We start from the raw sequence: 14137 nt of genomic DNA, 5'->3' as shown, positions 1-14137 counted from the left end.
CGGAAATCATATGGTACTATCGACTAAATAATTTTCTTCTTCCGAAGGATTACTAAAAGAATGATGATTGTTTATGTGTTAACAAAGGAATTCCAAATTTGAAATCCTTATATCACCTCGGTGTATATCGATGATTTCATCATCAATGTCTCTACAAGACCTAAACATACACAAAATCATCTCAAGACGGAAAATTTGGATTTAACCAAATTTAGCTTAAGTTTACAACCTGAGCATTCTATCAAGAATACATATCAGTCTACATCTATCCAAAACATATACGAGAAATTCAGTGTGGATATATCATAACAATAAAAGACATGTATGGTCATACTACCTTTGATAAGGTACATACCTAGATAGGGTTGACAATGAAGTGACATAAAGACCTGAAATTCTACATCTCACTAATGTCAAAGCACTCATACCATTGCAAACTATGTCAGGTCTGACACCATATTTGCTATGTTTGTTCAGAGTGCAACCCCCAACAAAAGGTACATGCTTGATATATGGAATATCATCTTATATCTTAAGCTCAGAGTAGTTATTGGACAATTCCATCAGGAAATACAAGATATGACCATGATATGATATGATGATATTGGCTCTTTATTTGATCCCAATGGCGCCATATCAATGACTGAATTTGTTGGAATAACCTTCATATGGAGGTCATCTAAATGGACTTTAATGGTTATTCCCACTTATCATTCTGACATAATTTCTTTATCTAAAAGCATTGCAAAATATGCATGGCTTGACAGAATGATTAACCACACTCAAATCATGTGGTTGAGATTCATCAGAATCACATAACTTGATTTATAAAGCTATTTCCACTTCTGTTACTCAATACCTACATGATATATGAAGAGCAATATCATAAATCACATTGCTCAGAAATTACTTATCCACATGGATTATAGAAAATTAAGGAAATAATTTGCAAACAAAATATTATGATAATCCAACAGATTATACACAATCTCATGTTCATGTAAATGGTAATGGTATGAGACATCCTCCATATTTGCAAAGTTCAGGGGAGTAATCTCCCAAACTATAACCTACTAACAATCATCAGATTGCATATTTTGTACTCTTTTTTCCTTGATGAGTTTTCCTAATGGTTTCTCATAAAAGGTTTTTAACGAGATAATATAAACACAAGTATCTATATATGTCATATCATTTTCTCCTTATATTAAAGGAGTTTTCAATGGCATGTACGATTGCACTTTTTCCCCTTATGAGTTTTCTCTCAAGTTTCTCATAATGGTTTTTAGTGAGGCAATATCTTCTCAAAGATCATATGTCATACTTCCTATTTTCCCTACGAGGGTTTTTAAAGGAAGTACTCAAGACATATTAATTGTTCTCTAAACTTATCAATGAGTTTTCTTCTTTTTCAAAGGTTTTCTCATATGAGTTATGAAGAGACAATGCTCATCATATGTTGCATCATTTTCTCCTTATTTTTCCCACTCGGTTTGAAGGAGTTTTAGCAACATATCTACTCTATTCTTCTCATATTTTTGCCACAGGGTTTTTGGGTGAGACTCTCAAGATTTTCTCAAGATGGAAGATCTATATGCAAGAAGCTTTCAACGATGAAACATTCAAGGAGCGGTGTTGTACAAGGGGGAATGTTAGAAATTAATTAGTAGATTAATCCAAGGGATGTGTCCAACCCCGAACAATCGTGTCTCCTCTCTCCCTCTATTGCCAACAGACACCTGTTTTGGAGGGATGCCTCAGAACAGACACCTCTTTTTCACATCTTTTCCAGATGTATATATACTTGAGAATCAATAGAAACAGGACTGATCGTCCTTTACTTTCATTCAATCTCGTTTTACTCTAACACCGCCATCGAGTCACTGACAGTGGGCCCCATGCCATGCGGGCATGCCTAGTCAGCAGTTCGGTGTACACAATTAAGATTTACATCGTATTTGCACGTTCGAGCCAAGTGATTGGATCAGTTCGATGCATGCTGCAAGTTATGGCATTAAAATGACCGTTTGCGCCAAGTTGTAGCATCATCAATGTAATTGACTTTCTCTAGCAGTAATGAAGAATTGATAGATTCTCTATTTAATATCTAGAAGCTTGTACAGTTTTGGAAGAGGATTTTTTGAAGAAAAGAAGAATCTACCTCGACCGCTACATATCATTAGAGTCGGTTGAGGTAGATTCTTCACGGGCGAGCTTCTAGATATTAGACAAATTTGTTTATGGTCATACATAAAGCAGTTAGTTGTAGGTGCACTCTCCCAGCAGATGTAGGTTGGACCTTCCCTTGTCGTCACAGTAGTTGTAAGTCATGTACTTTCTCTTGACGTTTTTGTACGCTGCCTTCTGAATGGGAGTTAGGTTCTGAAACTTGTTCCACCACATGTTGGGCGAGCCACACGGCGCACCTGATCTGGTGACGGGGCAGGCATCGACATTGAACCTCTGGAACGTGGAGCTGAACGGCGCACGGTTCCAGTCGACCTTGATCTTGCCATTGTCTGTCGCCCACCCAGAGCCGTCCCAAATGCTCGCCCGGATTTTCATCGGCCTCGTGGGGAACAGGTAGCCCGGCATGTGGCCCGCTACGTTCTTCAGCACTCGGATGGGCGTTTCATCGACGAGCATCCTGTGTTCGAGATGCATGTGATGTATACGCTCAGTATATAGGATGGGGGCTAATAAACCCAGACACAGATAGTAGATAGGAAGAAAAGGATTAGGGGGGAGGGGATGATGTACTTACACGAGCTGGTGTTGGTTCCAGAGTATCTTGTAATCATGAACAGCTGCTGATGGGTCGAACCAGAGGTAGAACTTCTGCTCCCTGTAGCCCTGGCCATTTAGGAAGATGTTGGTCTGGAGAGCCACTGGCTTGCCATTGACGTTGCCCAAGAACTCGAAATCCACCTCATCGTGGTCACCGTACTCGGGTTCCGTTGTGAGCTGGATGTATGTACAAGGATGTGTATCTGACTTCTGCTTTTCATCTAATCAAAGGAAATGGATGAGCGTAGAGGATGTTGCAACACTCACATAGAAGGCCGTCACAACTCCGGCAGTATACCCGGCGGGTATCTTGATCCTCATGTGGAACAACCCTGAGCCATAAATCATCTTGGAGATGAATCCTGCCCCTGCATCAGCCGCCGTAAGGCAAATAAAAAACAATTAACATTATTTGATTAGAGTCAACTTAGCAAAAACTGTGTAAAGAACCATATATGGTGTAAAAAACGATGATACGTACCAGAGTTTCTATCCATGGTGAGGGAAACTTGTGTCCCCTGATTGGCTAGGTGATAACCATCTGTACCCCATACCGGCACAAAGTTCTCACTGAAGACCGTCGCTGGCGCTCCCAGGCAAAATACCAAAGAGAGGAGGAGGACGAGAAGGAGAACCCATGGCTTCATACTAAAAGTAATTGCTAGCTGGATTGGCCAAGAGACCTATGTGTGCTTTCTGCTTAACAAAGTTCTGAACTCAATCTGACACTGCTTCAACATATTAGTCCACAACTCTTATATAGACTAGGGCCATTAAAAATTTAATTGAGTAGAAAAAATAGCAGCAAATGCATATTTTACACAATGCAAATCGTTGAACAATAGAACCATTTAATTGCGAATAACTGGAAAGTAATCTATATATTTACTAAAAGATATGGTCTTGTTCAAATCTTTAGAACTGTATTGTTATTTTTGACATATCATCATTAATATTAAAAATTGATTGATTAAATCTTTAGTACTCTCCTGCTATTTATTGGTTTTTTCACCTGTTATTTTGAATTTTGTCACAATCCCTCTGAATTGCTCTTGTATCAAGTTGGCACTGAGTTAGTTATTTCCAATGTTTTTGGTAATACTTGTCTTCTCTACTTAACTTAAAGTGATAGTGCATTTCAGTGGAAGTTACCATTTCCGTCTTAGCTTGAAATATCTCAAATTGGAAGAATTCGATCGTTCCTTTTTGTGATAATATACCTATCACCTCCGTTCAGGAAAAGGAGTTGGAAAACTCAGGTAATGATATAGGAGTATCTCAAATTGGAAGAATTCGTACTACTCGCTTCGAACACATTTATTAGGTCAACGGCCATTTCAGCGAGACCAAGGCCCGTTATTAATAAGCACGCTCAATTTAATTCCCATAGTATTTCAGCAGATCTCTCGTTCTAAATGCCGATTTGACTCCCGTGTAAGTTCATTCATCTCCATGTCTAAATGTTGGTCCCATCACCAGCCAATTACGGGTGTCGAATTTTCCCTTCCAAATTAATTACGCCGAGACAAGAACAAAAAAAAAGGAAGGGCGATAGAGAAAAGTACGAACACACATCTATGTTGCCACTGGCCCAGTAAACTCAAACACAGGGAGTACCATCTATAGTCACCTTCTCATAAAATATAATTATCTCATTTCAACTAACTCTATTGCTTTGGAAAATCTCTATAGCTCACAAGATCCTTTTCAAATTATTTCAAATTTGTTTCTGAACTTTGAACCCGTCCTTCCGTTCACACTAGTGGGGACAGGGCCTATAGCCCCGGCCCGTAAGGGGCTTTAGTCCCGGTTCACCAACCGGGACTAAAGGGGCGGGACTAAAGGCCTAACCTTTAGTCCCGGCCCTGTTCCAAGCCGGGACCAAAGGTGCTCCACGTAGACGCCTCGGAGCGCCCTCAGGGGCAGGCCCTTTAGTCCCGGTTCTTAACACAGACCGGGACTAAAGAGTTTCAGATTTTGTTTATTTTTGGGTTTTAGGGTTTTAGGGTTTAGGTGTTCGGGAGATTAACGTGATGCCTCGTTTGGTGTTCGGAAATTAGTTTTGATATAATTCTAAATAGAAATAATTATGCATATATATATAAGATTAACTTATCTTACAAGCGAGCATATACATACAATTATATGGAGATCTGAATTATCGGGACTAGAGCCCGTCTATTCGATTACATGGACCAACATCAGTAATGGCCCTAGCTACACTAAATCGTCCTTTGTCATCTATAGCTTCCGTCCTCAGAAAGGTCGCAAGCTCCTCTGCAATAGCAATCGCGCGTTGCTCTAGTAGGGACTTCTCCGTCATGGCCGTGTACTATATAAGAAGAGGAGATGAATATGAATATCAATCAGGATAACAAAGAATGACGGGTAAAAATAGAGGTGTAAATGTTCATTGCTTACGTCGAATCTGTGATCCTTGTGCTCAGAGGTAAACGTGCGAATGGTCTCGCAAACATAGTATCCGCATAGATGCGTCCCCCGTGGCTGCTGGTCGCACTTTACGAGAATAAAATATATATAATCAAAATAATAATCTAGCATCATAAATGTATTGAAAATAGAATTATATCATACTACTACATACCTGAGCCGCTCTAAAGGTCAGCTTCCCAGGCTCGATACCGGGAGTCACGCACTTGAACCGCTTCCAAACCCTGCCCGACAAGGATAATGATTTGCTAAGTTTTTCATTAATTGATATATCAGAAAATCATCGAAAGAGACCGATAGAGCAAAAGAATGATTGAAATTACCCTTGGAGCATGTCCTGCAGGCTTTTGAACTGTTCCAAGGGTCTCGATAATGGGTCGAAGGCATCAACTCTTCCCTTATCAATTTGAATGTCCAACAGAATCCAATAGAAGCTGCACATGTATATATATATATATGTGTGTGTCAGTAACTTATAAGTGAATGGACACAACAGAGTAAAGACCCTCACCTGAAGTTGTATGGAAACAGTATGTGGTCACAGAAATTTTGATCTGTTAGAAACCTTAGAAGGTTTTCCTCCGTCTCCTTGGGTTTATCAGTTAGCGTCGCTATATGTATTTTATCTGGGTCAATAAACCCAATATTTAGGATGTTCCTATTTTTACAATCCAGAATCTTCATTCTGCATAATAGAGTACAAGTTATATATAGACAATGAATTGAAATAACTAAACAAGTTATATGTAGACAACGAATTGAAAAACTTACAGACAATAGCAACTCATAAGCGATTTGTCGAGGGCGTCGGCATTGTACATCTGGAAGAGTTCATCAAAGTCGATATGGATTTCTTTGGGGCGGCCGTAGTACTCCCGTGGGACACTCACCACGATCATCGTGCTCCCATTCTTTGATTCACTTAAGTACCATGTATGCAAGTAACGCATATTTGTTGGGAGATCATCTTTGCTGACCAAAGGCGCTCCCATGACAAACTGTGGCTTAGGGGCTACCACAGCCTTGGGTAACCTGTCGTCTTGGGAAGCCAGAATGTCTTCAACCGGGATACCCCATTCATTTGCCCACTTCTTTGCTAATTCCAATTCTTGCCCCTGCACCAGAGGGGGGACATTCTCGGGTAACACCCTGAGGGGTGGGATCGACTGTTTGGCCTGTTGTCCAAGGTGAGGAACGTCAGATTTTTTTTGCTTGTAGTTGAACTTGATTTGCTCCCACTTGCACTTGCACGTGATCTGCTCTTTTTCACTTCCTTCTGCAATGTGCGTGTATAGTCATCAGGCTTATGGTGTAAGTCATACTGTGATGGAAGGGTCGTGAAGTATTTTTCATATGCTATTTGCTTCTCGGTGTATTCCGGGCGGGGCTCGGGTTTCTTCTTTTTCATCTGCGCATCATGATGTTCCATTGCTATCCTGGTGTCACATCCCTGAGACCATAAGCAAGTTAGCTTGTGCTCATGTCTTCTTTGCATTGCATCTATGAATTTTCAGCAAGAACAAAGAAAGAGGTGAAGGAAAAACTCAAACCCTAGCCACTTCTTCAAATAAAGGAAATCTCAAAACTAGTTAAAATCAATGAACCCAAAATGGCCTCAAGAAAAGTTCAAACTTTCTGATAAATCATGAAAGTAAATGAGCAATGAAGAAAACCATTTTCTTGACACTTGAAGCATTTTAAATAAATGAAAAAAGCTACCGGTTTCAAGTTTTAAATTTGAAATCAGAAACTTTAAATTTTCAAAAATGTTGAAAACTCTGGAAATGGGTGGAAATATTCCAACAAATATTCTAGGGTGTTTAACATAGCTTTTACAATTTATTTGTGAGCTGAAATAATTAGTAAATCAATTTCAGTATTTAAAACAGAAACAAAGCAGAAGAAAAAAATGGAAAACCTTACCTGTCGCCTAGCCGGCCCAGCCCAGCTCCTCCTGTCGTCTCCCTCCTCGCCAGTAGGAGCAGGAGGTGGCCGCCGCGTCGCCGCGCGCCTCCACGCAGCTCCCTGGCTGCCTGGCCGCCGTTTCGCGCTGGCAAGCACGGGGATAAGCTCCCCGTGGCCGACCCTATCCATTCCCAGCGCCAGATCCCCCCCTCCTCTCGGATCTCTCCTCCCTCCTTCTGCCGATTGGAGCCCGAGCAAAGCTCGAGCTGCCCGTGCCCCTAGCCATAGGATCCCCTCTCTGAGTGCGCCGTTAGCTCCGCCTCGTCGATCTGGTCCTCCCTGCAGAAGCCGAAGCCTCCCTGAGCCCTACAACGCCCACGGCACCGTCGTCTTCAACCTTCGGCCGCCGGCGAGCTCTGCTCGATTCGTCGCCCTCAGCCCTTCCCCGAGCCGTCTAAGCCCTGCTCTGCACTCCCCATGAGCATGCGGTCATTTCCCCTAAGCTCTCCCCGTCGATCCCCTCCTCTAGGTTTAGTTCCATCGGAGCCCGACGAGGACCGCCGCTGCAGCTCGTCGCCGGTAGCCCTCCGGTGAAGTGCTGGTCCGTCTGAGGCTACCAACAGCCTCAGGACGTCATGTAGATGCGTTAGGTGCCCAGCCCCGAGCGTTTTGACCCCGTATTCGATGGCTTCGATGATGGACGAACTTGTTCGCCGCCAAGCTCGTCGCCGGCGTTGATTCCGGCCACCTCAGCCCCTAGGGCTTGTCCCATCGTGCGCGCCATCGAGTGGCCATTCCTCTGGTGCTCTCCGCGCCGAGTTTGGCCCTCTGTGCGCCATTTCCGAGCCCCCCCGACGTTCTGGTGGTCGCCGGAGGCTCCCCGCCGGCGAGGACGACCTCGTCGCCGGTGGATCTCAGCTGGCGTGAGCCACTGACGGGTGGGGCCAGCCTCTGGACAGTTTAGAATAATAAAAATAAATCAGATAAATTAATAAGACACTGCCATGTGGGTCCAGTGAGTTTAATTAACTAAATAAGATTAATCCTAATCTAAAATTGACCAGAGACACTGACCAATGGGTCCCACTGGTCAGGTTTGACTTTCAACGGCCAGTTGGACCTGCTGATGTCATGCTGATGCAGTAAAAGTATTTTCCAGTATAAAAATAATTCCAGAAATGTTTAAAACTTCAAAAATTCATAGAAATTAATCTGTAACTCCAATGAAAATAATTTATATATGAAAAAGTATCAGAAAAATTCAAGGAATCTGAAAATGCTATTTTCAATCATGTTTGAAAAAGTTACAGAACCCAAACATGTAGATTAATGAATAAGTCAATTCTTATAAATACTTTATAAATGGAATTTGGAAAATATTCAAATTTCATTATGAATGACATGATCAAACATTGTTCTAATAACAAACCAGTACCTTAACATGACATCTCATGCATGCTAGCATCAAGTTGATCTGAGCATCAGGTCGAATCAATTAAATCGGTATCCGAGAATACCTCGTTTGAATTGATATTTGAATGTGATTCAAATCAACTTCAGACCTAATACATGTTGACTTTATTAGTATACCACCTTGCATTCTCATGCCATGCTCATGCATCATCTTGTTTGCATATGATTGTTATTGATTGTTGCCCTTCATCTCGGTAGGCTCCGCACCCCCGGATTCCACCGAATATCCGTCTGACGGATATTGTCCCTCCTCTGAGCAACAAGGCAAGCAACCATTTTGATCATCCCGATAAATCCCATGTTCTTGCTCCTGCACTTATTTATTGCATTAGGATCAAATGCTTCAACTGCTTTTGCCACGTTAGTTGAACCCACTTCCTTTGCATGACCTAACCTTGTCACAGTAAATAGCCGAACCTTGCAACCTAGCATACCTGGTAGTTGCTTGAGCTATGTTGTGCCTTATCCTGCTATGCATGCTATGCTTAGAGTTGGGTATGGTCTGTCATCTGGGAGATGAACAGAATTGTGAGAATGTGTTCGGTAAGCAAAGGTTGTGTGTTGAACCTGATTTGGTAAAGGTACCGGTGAAAGGCTATGTAGGAGTACATGGCGGGTTGTTTCATTGGAATCGTCCTTAGGAACTGAGTTCCGTGTATGTAATCCAAGACTAGATACTACCACACGTTGGGATACTTAATTGACCCTCTCGACTTATTAATCGCTTAATACTCGGTCCAGGAGTTGCAAGTAGTTTCTGGTGTTTATAGTCATGCTAGAGGCCGTGCATGGTGCTGACCTGAGAGGTGGGCCGTGATGCGGTAGGCAGTGGCACGGTGTACCAAGTGGCACCCGGATGGTGGGCTTGGGAACCCTGCGCACATCGTTTGAGGCCGTGGCGGAAACCCCGGCCGGACTTCCGTACGGGTTACTCTCAGATAGGCGATAAACCTGGACTAGGTACTAGTGTGGTTAACGGTCGTGGCCGACTCCCTCACCGGGCTTCCGCTTGAAGGTTGCCGAGGTGCATGACGTGCACATGGCGATAAGTGGCGAGAGCGTGTGTGACGAAGTACACCCCTGCAGGGTTATGATCTATTCGAATAGCCGCGTCCGCGGATATGGACTACTTGGAGACATATGTTGTTCATAGATAACTTCAATGGCTACTCATAAAATTGTCAAGATAAGCGTGAGTGTCGTGGACGACATTTCCATATGGAGACGGAATGATTCCACGATGGTGTATTGTTGTGGTGTTAGTGGACTCGTGTGCGAGAAATCAAGTTGTCAAAATTATTTAAAAATGCAAGTTGTCTAGCCACGAGTCAAATGCTGGCTTTCCGCATGAAACCCCACAATACCCTTTTGATACCTTGCATGAGTAGTTAGTTATCCTAAAGTCTTGCTGAGTACCTTCGTACTCATGTTTGCTTAATAAATGTTGCAGAGGTTGCTAATGACCCTAATGGAGGGTTCTTCGTAGACATCGACGGCGACGAGTAGCTGGTGTCCCAGCTACGATCTGGCCCTATGTTGGGTCTGTAGTATAGTCAGGCCATGTGCCTTCTAGTTGCCCTGTCTGTACTCAGACAGTTTAAACTCTTCCGCTGGCTTGTAACTGAATGACTGCTATTATGGGTCGTGAGACCCTTAATGTGTAATATTATGTGTGTGGCTTTTCCGAGCCTCTTAAATAAAGCTTGTATGTTTATGGTTATGTTGTGATGCCATCGATGTATCTATACATATCGGTATGCCATGCGTACGTGGGTCGTACTTGATATGTATGGGGTTCGATTACCTAGTCGTGAACTTTAGTAGCACTCCTTACAAGGAATTGCGCCTTTGTGATCCAACGAGCCTTGGTAGTTCGCTACTGCTCCGGACACATTGGTTGACCGACATGTGTCCTTCTTAGCTGCTGTGTTTGTCCCCTTTGGGGAAATGTCACGCGATGTAATGGAGTCCTTGTAGCTTGCTATGACTCGTCTACACTCGGTGGTGATCGACACCTGCTTTGTTGGGTCATGTATGCCTGTCCTTGTGCGGTACTGCCACTTTGGTTTATGACTAGACATGTCGATCCGGGTTCTTTGACATTGGAATGCTAGCGACACTATTGCATACGTGAGTCAAAAGACGCAAACGGTCCTGGCTAAGGTAAGGCTGCAGCCGTGGAGTTAACCGTGCGTGAGACCGCAAAGGGATGCGATGTGTTACAGGCTGGATTCCTATGGCTTAGGATCGGGGTCCCGACAGCGTTGGTATCAGAGCCTGACTGACTGTAGGATTACTAAGCCAAACTGGTCGAAGTTGAGTCTAGAATTGCTTTAGTTATATATAAGGGAATTGTTTGTGGAAGGGAACGTAAGACTCTTGTTCTCTTCTCAAGTTATTCTATTCTGGTCATCCTCGTCTTTTCTGCGGGAATTAAGGACTAGGTTACTCATCTTCTTCTAGGCTCGTGTTTCTGATCGGTAGATTTTAGGACTACAGGTCAAGAGATATTTGGGTTTCTTTCATTCCTAGGAAAAGGGGAAGTGAGTTTGATGATCATAGAATTGAACTTGATAGTTGAGTGGTTACGCTATTCCATTTTGGGTTGTCTCAAAATTTGTTTTTGAGCATTTACAGTCGTTATGCTGCCCAATTTTTTATTCGGAGCTCTAATGCTTTTGCATTACTCTCTATTTACAGATGCCTAGCCGTCCTTCTCGTCAGGTGGTACCTCTGACTAGGTGCATTGATGTACCGGGTCATACGGCCATGCTGGTCAGGGTGATGTCGGTGTGCGGTTACCGCTGGTACCCCGAGTACACAGTGGAGGAACAGTACCGAGACTTTAACCAGAGCCAGTACATCTGCACTGTTAGGGTATTTCCAGACTACCCTGGAGCTGAGAAGCCAATCCATTGGTCCTATGGGTTGGGGGTCACCGTTGACATGGCAGTACAGGATGCTGCCTATTCAATGCTGACCATTATGAGAGCGAGACATGCACTGCTGCAGAATTCAGAGTTCTGCTATGTTCCGGCCTCTCAGCCTGGTGAAGAGGGATACCTCAGTGGAGTCTATTTTGATTCTTCTATGGAGGATCCACTACTGCAGTCCACTGTTGAGATGCTAGAGAACAGAGACAGGGATGCTCGTGCTCTCCGCATGGAGCTTTATGCTACCCGTGCCCGTCTGTGGACGGCTTTGACACAGCTGGCACCGGTAGTCCAGACAGGGTACGGAGAGATGGAGATGCTGAACCCTGTTAGGACCCATCTTCCAGCTCATGTTGACTGGCCAACTATAGGAGGAGTCACACCTCTTCGGGGACCCCTCTTACCACCAGTCAGGGGACCAAGGCCACATCCGTGTCCTTATGGATCCCAGGGATCTCAGGCTAGAGTGTTTCCTGATCCGCAGGTTGAGCTTCCAGGTCATGGAGGTAATCTCTATGAGATGTTCTATGCGGATGCCTGAGCTGTGAGCGGAAGGATAGTATGGTAGTAGCCGTACGTTCACAGTCCTGCGTGACTTGTGAAGTATGCGTGTAATGTGAAATGAATTCCGGAGGCCTAGATAAATAATGTATAGGAAGCTTGTAAGCCTCTGATGAGTAGTTTCATAATTTCAGTAGTTGCTCCCCGGTTAAGGTTGTACTGAACTATGTAAGGGTGTGTATGAACCATGGTGTATATATAGCAGTTGCTTGTTACCATGTTGTTCGGATATTCATTTCCGCATTCCGTGTGTTCAATACATTCTTAATCCATAGCTAGTATTGATATGATATTGGTCTAAGCTGTGAGCTTGTTTGTCAGGATGTTGTTCACTAGGTTGAACCGTGCCCCTGGTCATGAGCAAGGCGAGGGTAGTCAAGCGTCGCAGGAAGACCTGCCTCACCCGCCCTCTCTGGCGGAAGTGATGCTTGAGGCAGAGAGAAACAAAAGGGAGACCAACCGACTGCTAGAGCGTATTGAGCAGAATACGGCTCGTCAACCTAGGAATGCTGCAGTGTCCCTCAACGACTTTGTGAAGCTGAATCCTCCAAAGTTTCATCATTCCGTCGATCCCCTCGACGCTGATGACTGGCTGTGCAGCATCTCACGCAAGATTCGCTCTGCGAATGTGTCTGAGGCCGACAAGGTGACCTTTGCGGCGTATTTCCTGGAAGGACCCGCCAATCTGTGGTGGGAGAATTTTGAAGCAATGCGTCCCGCTGAACCAGTAGCCACATGGGCAGACTTCAGTGCAGCCTTTCGTCTGCACCATATTCCAGAGGGTCTGATGGACAGAAAGAGAGAGGAGTTCTGTGCCTTCACTCAGGGCAAGTTGACTGTGGATGCCTATAGCCGCGAGTTCGGTAATCTCGCCCGCTATGCAACAGAGGATGTGCCTACTGACGCCAAGAAGCAAGCAAGGTTCCGAAAGGGCCTGAGCCCTGAGCTCCGTCGTGATCTGCGCCTCCACGAGTGTGTAAGCTTTCAAGCCCTGGTCAACAAAGCGATCAGTGCCGAGACTGGTCATACTGATTTCGAAGCCACAAGGAAGCACTCCCGTGACTTTCACTCGTCTTCTGGTTCCGCGTTTCCCAAACGCAGGCTGTGGTTTCGAACAGTTCTCTGCCACCAAGATACACTCCGAGGCCATCCTACGTGGTGCCTCAGACGAATTAGGCCAACCCTCCAGCAAAAGCTTATGGTGGTCCAGCTAGCAATGCTGCGCCACGTGCCAACCAGGTGATATGCTACAAGTGTGGAGAACCAGGGCACTATTCCCGTGAGTGTCCCCAGAATGTGGGTGCCAAGCAACCCGGAAAGTCCGTCGGGCAAGCCAAGTCGGGCAAAGCCTACTATGTGAAGCCAACTCCTGCACATGGCCGTGTGAACTATGTGTCAGCAGAAGAAGCTGCAGAGGATCCCGACGTCATGCTGGGTATGCTTCTTGTTAATCATCACCCAGCGTCCGTTCTCTTTGACACTGGGTCTTCTCATTCCTTCATTTCAGAAAGTTATGCACAGTTGCATAACATGTCTTTTTGTGATATGTCAATTCCATTGGTTGTCCAAACTCCTGGTAGTAAATGGCAAACCTCTAGGATAACCTATGACAATGGAATTCTGGTAGACAGGCTAGTTTTTCTAGCCTCATTGATAGCCTTGAAATCTTCGGATATTAATATCATCTTGGGCATGGACTGGATGTCAGCTCACTATGCCAAGATTGATACCCATTCTAGAAATGTCCAGCTTACCCATCCCTCGGGTGAGATAGTAAATGTCTCCACTCGAGTTGCCAAATGCCAACTCTATTCCCTAAATGCCAACCCTCTTCCGGAACTTGAAGACATTCCGGTAGTCCGTGACTTCCTGGATGTTTTCCCAGAGGAACTGCCAGGAATTCCACCTGACAGAGATGTAGAGTTCGTGATAGATCTTGTTCCGGGAACTGTCCCAATAGCCAGAAGACCTTATAAGATGGCACCCCTGGAGCTAGCCGAACTTAAGAAGCAACTAGATGAGGCCTT

General features: G+C 44.4%; 1 protein-coding gene across 1 annotated transcript; it reads right to left on the bottom strand.

Annotated features, from left to right (window-relative positions):
* Positions 1–2085: 2085 nt before the first annotated feature.
* LOC123439579 (xyloglucan endotransglucosylase/hydrolase protein 2-like) lies at positions 2086–3526 on the bottom strand. Its single transcript, XM_045116274.1, has 4 exons — positions 3269–3526; positions 3055–3155; positions 2765–2964; positions 2086–2647 (listed from the first exon to the last, which is right to left on the bottom strand). Exons 1-4 carry the CDS (start codon positions 3432–3434, stop codon positions 2260–2262), a joined length of 855 nt encoding a protein of 284 aa, XP_044972209.1. The 5' UTR covers positions 3435–3526; the 3' UTR covers positions 2086–2259.
* Positions 3527–14137: the final 10611 nt, after the last annotated feature.

This window comes from Hordeum vulgare, chromosome 3H (genome assembly GCF_904849725.1).
Source record: "Hordeum vulgare subsp. vulgare chromosome 3H, MorexV3_pseudomolecules_assembly, whole genome shotgun sequence".
Lineage (NCBI taxonomy): Eukaryota > Viridiplantae > Streptophyta > Magnoliopsida > Poales > Poaceae > Hordeum > Hordeum vulgare.
Note: the sequence above shows the minus strand (reverse complement) of the source record. Positions and strands in the feature narration are given on the sequence as shown.

Coding starts and splice junctions, on each gene's coding strand:
- LOC123439579 (XM_045116274.1), bottom strand. CDS start 3,434: ATGAAGCCATGGGTTCTCCTTCTCGTCCTCCTCCTCTCTTTGGTATTT. Junction 3,156..3,268: donor CACCATGGATAGAAACTCTG/GTACGTATCATC, acceptor CGGCTGATGCAG/GGGCAGGATTCATCTCCAAG. Junction 2,965..3,054: donor GAGTTGTGACGGCCTTCTAT/GTGAGTGTTGCA, acceptor ACATACATCCAG/CTCACAACGGAACCCGAGTA.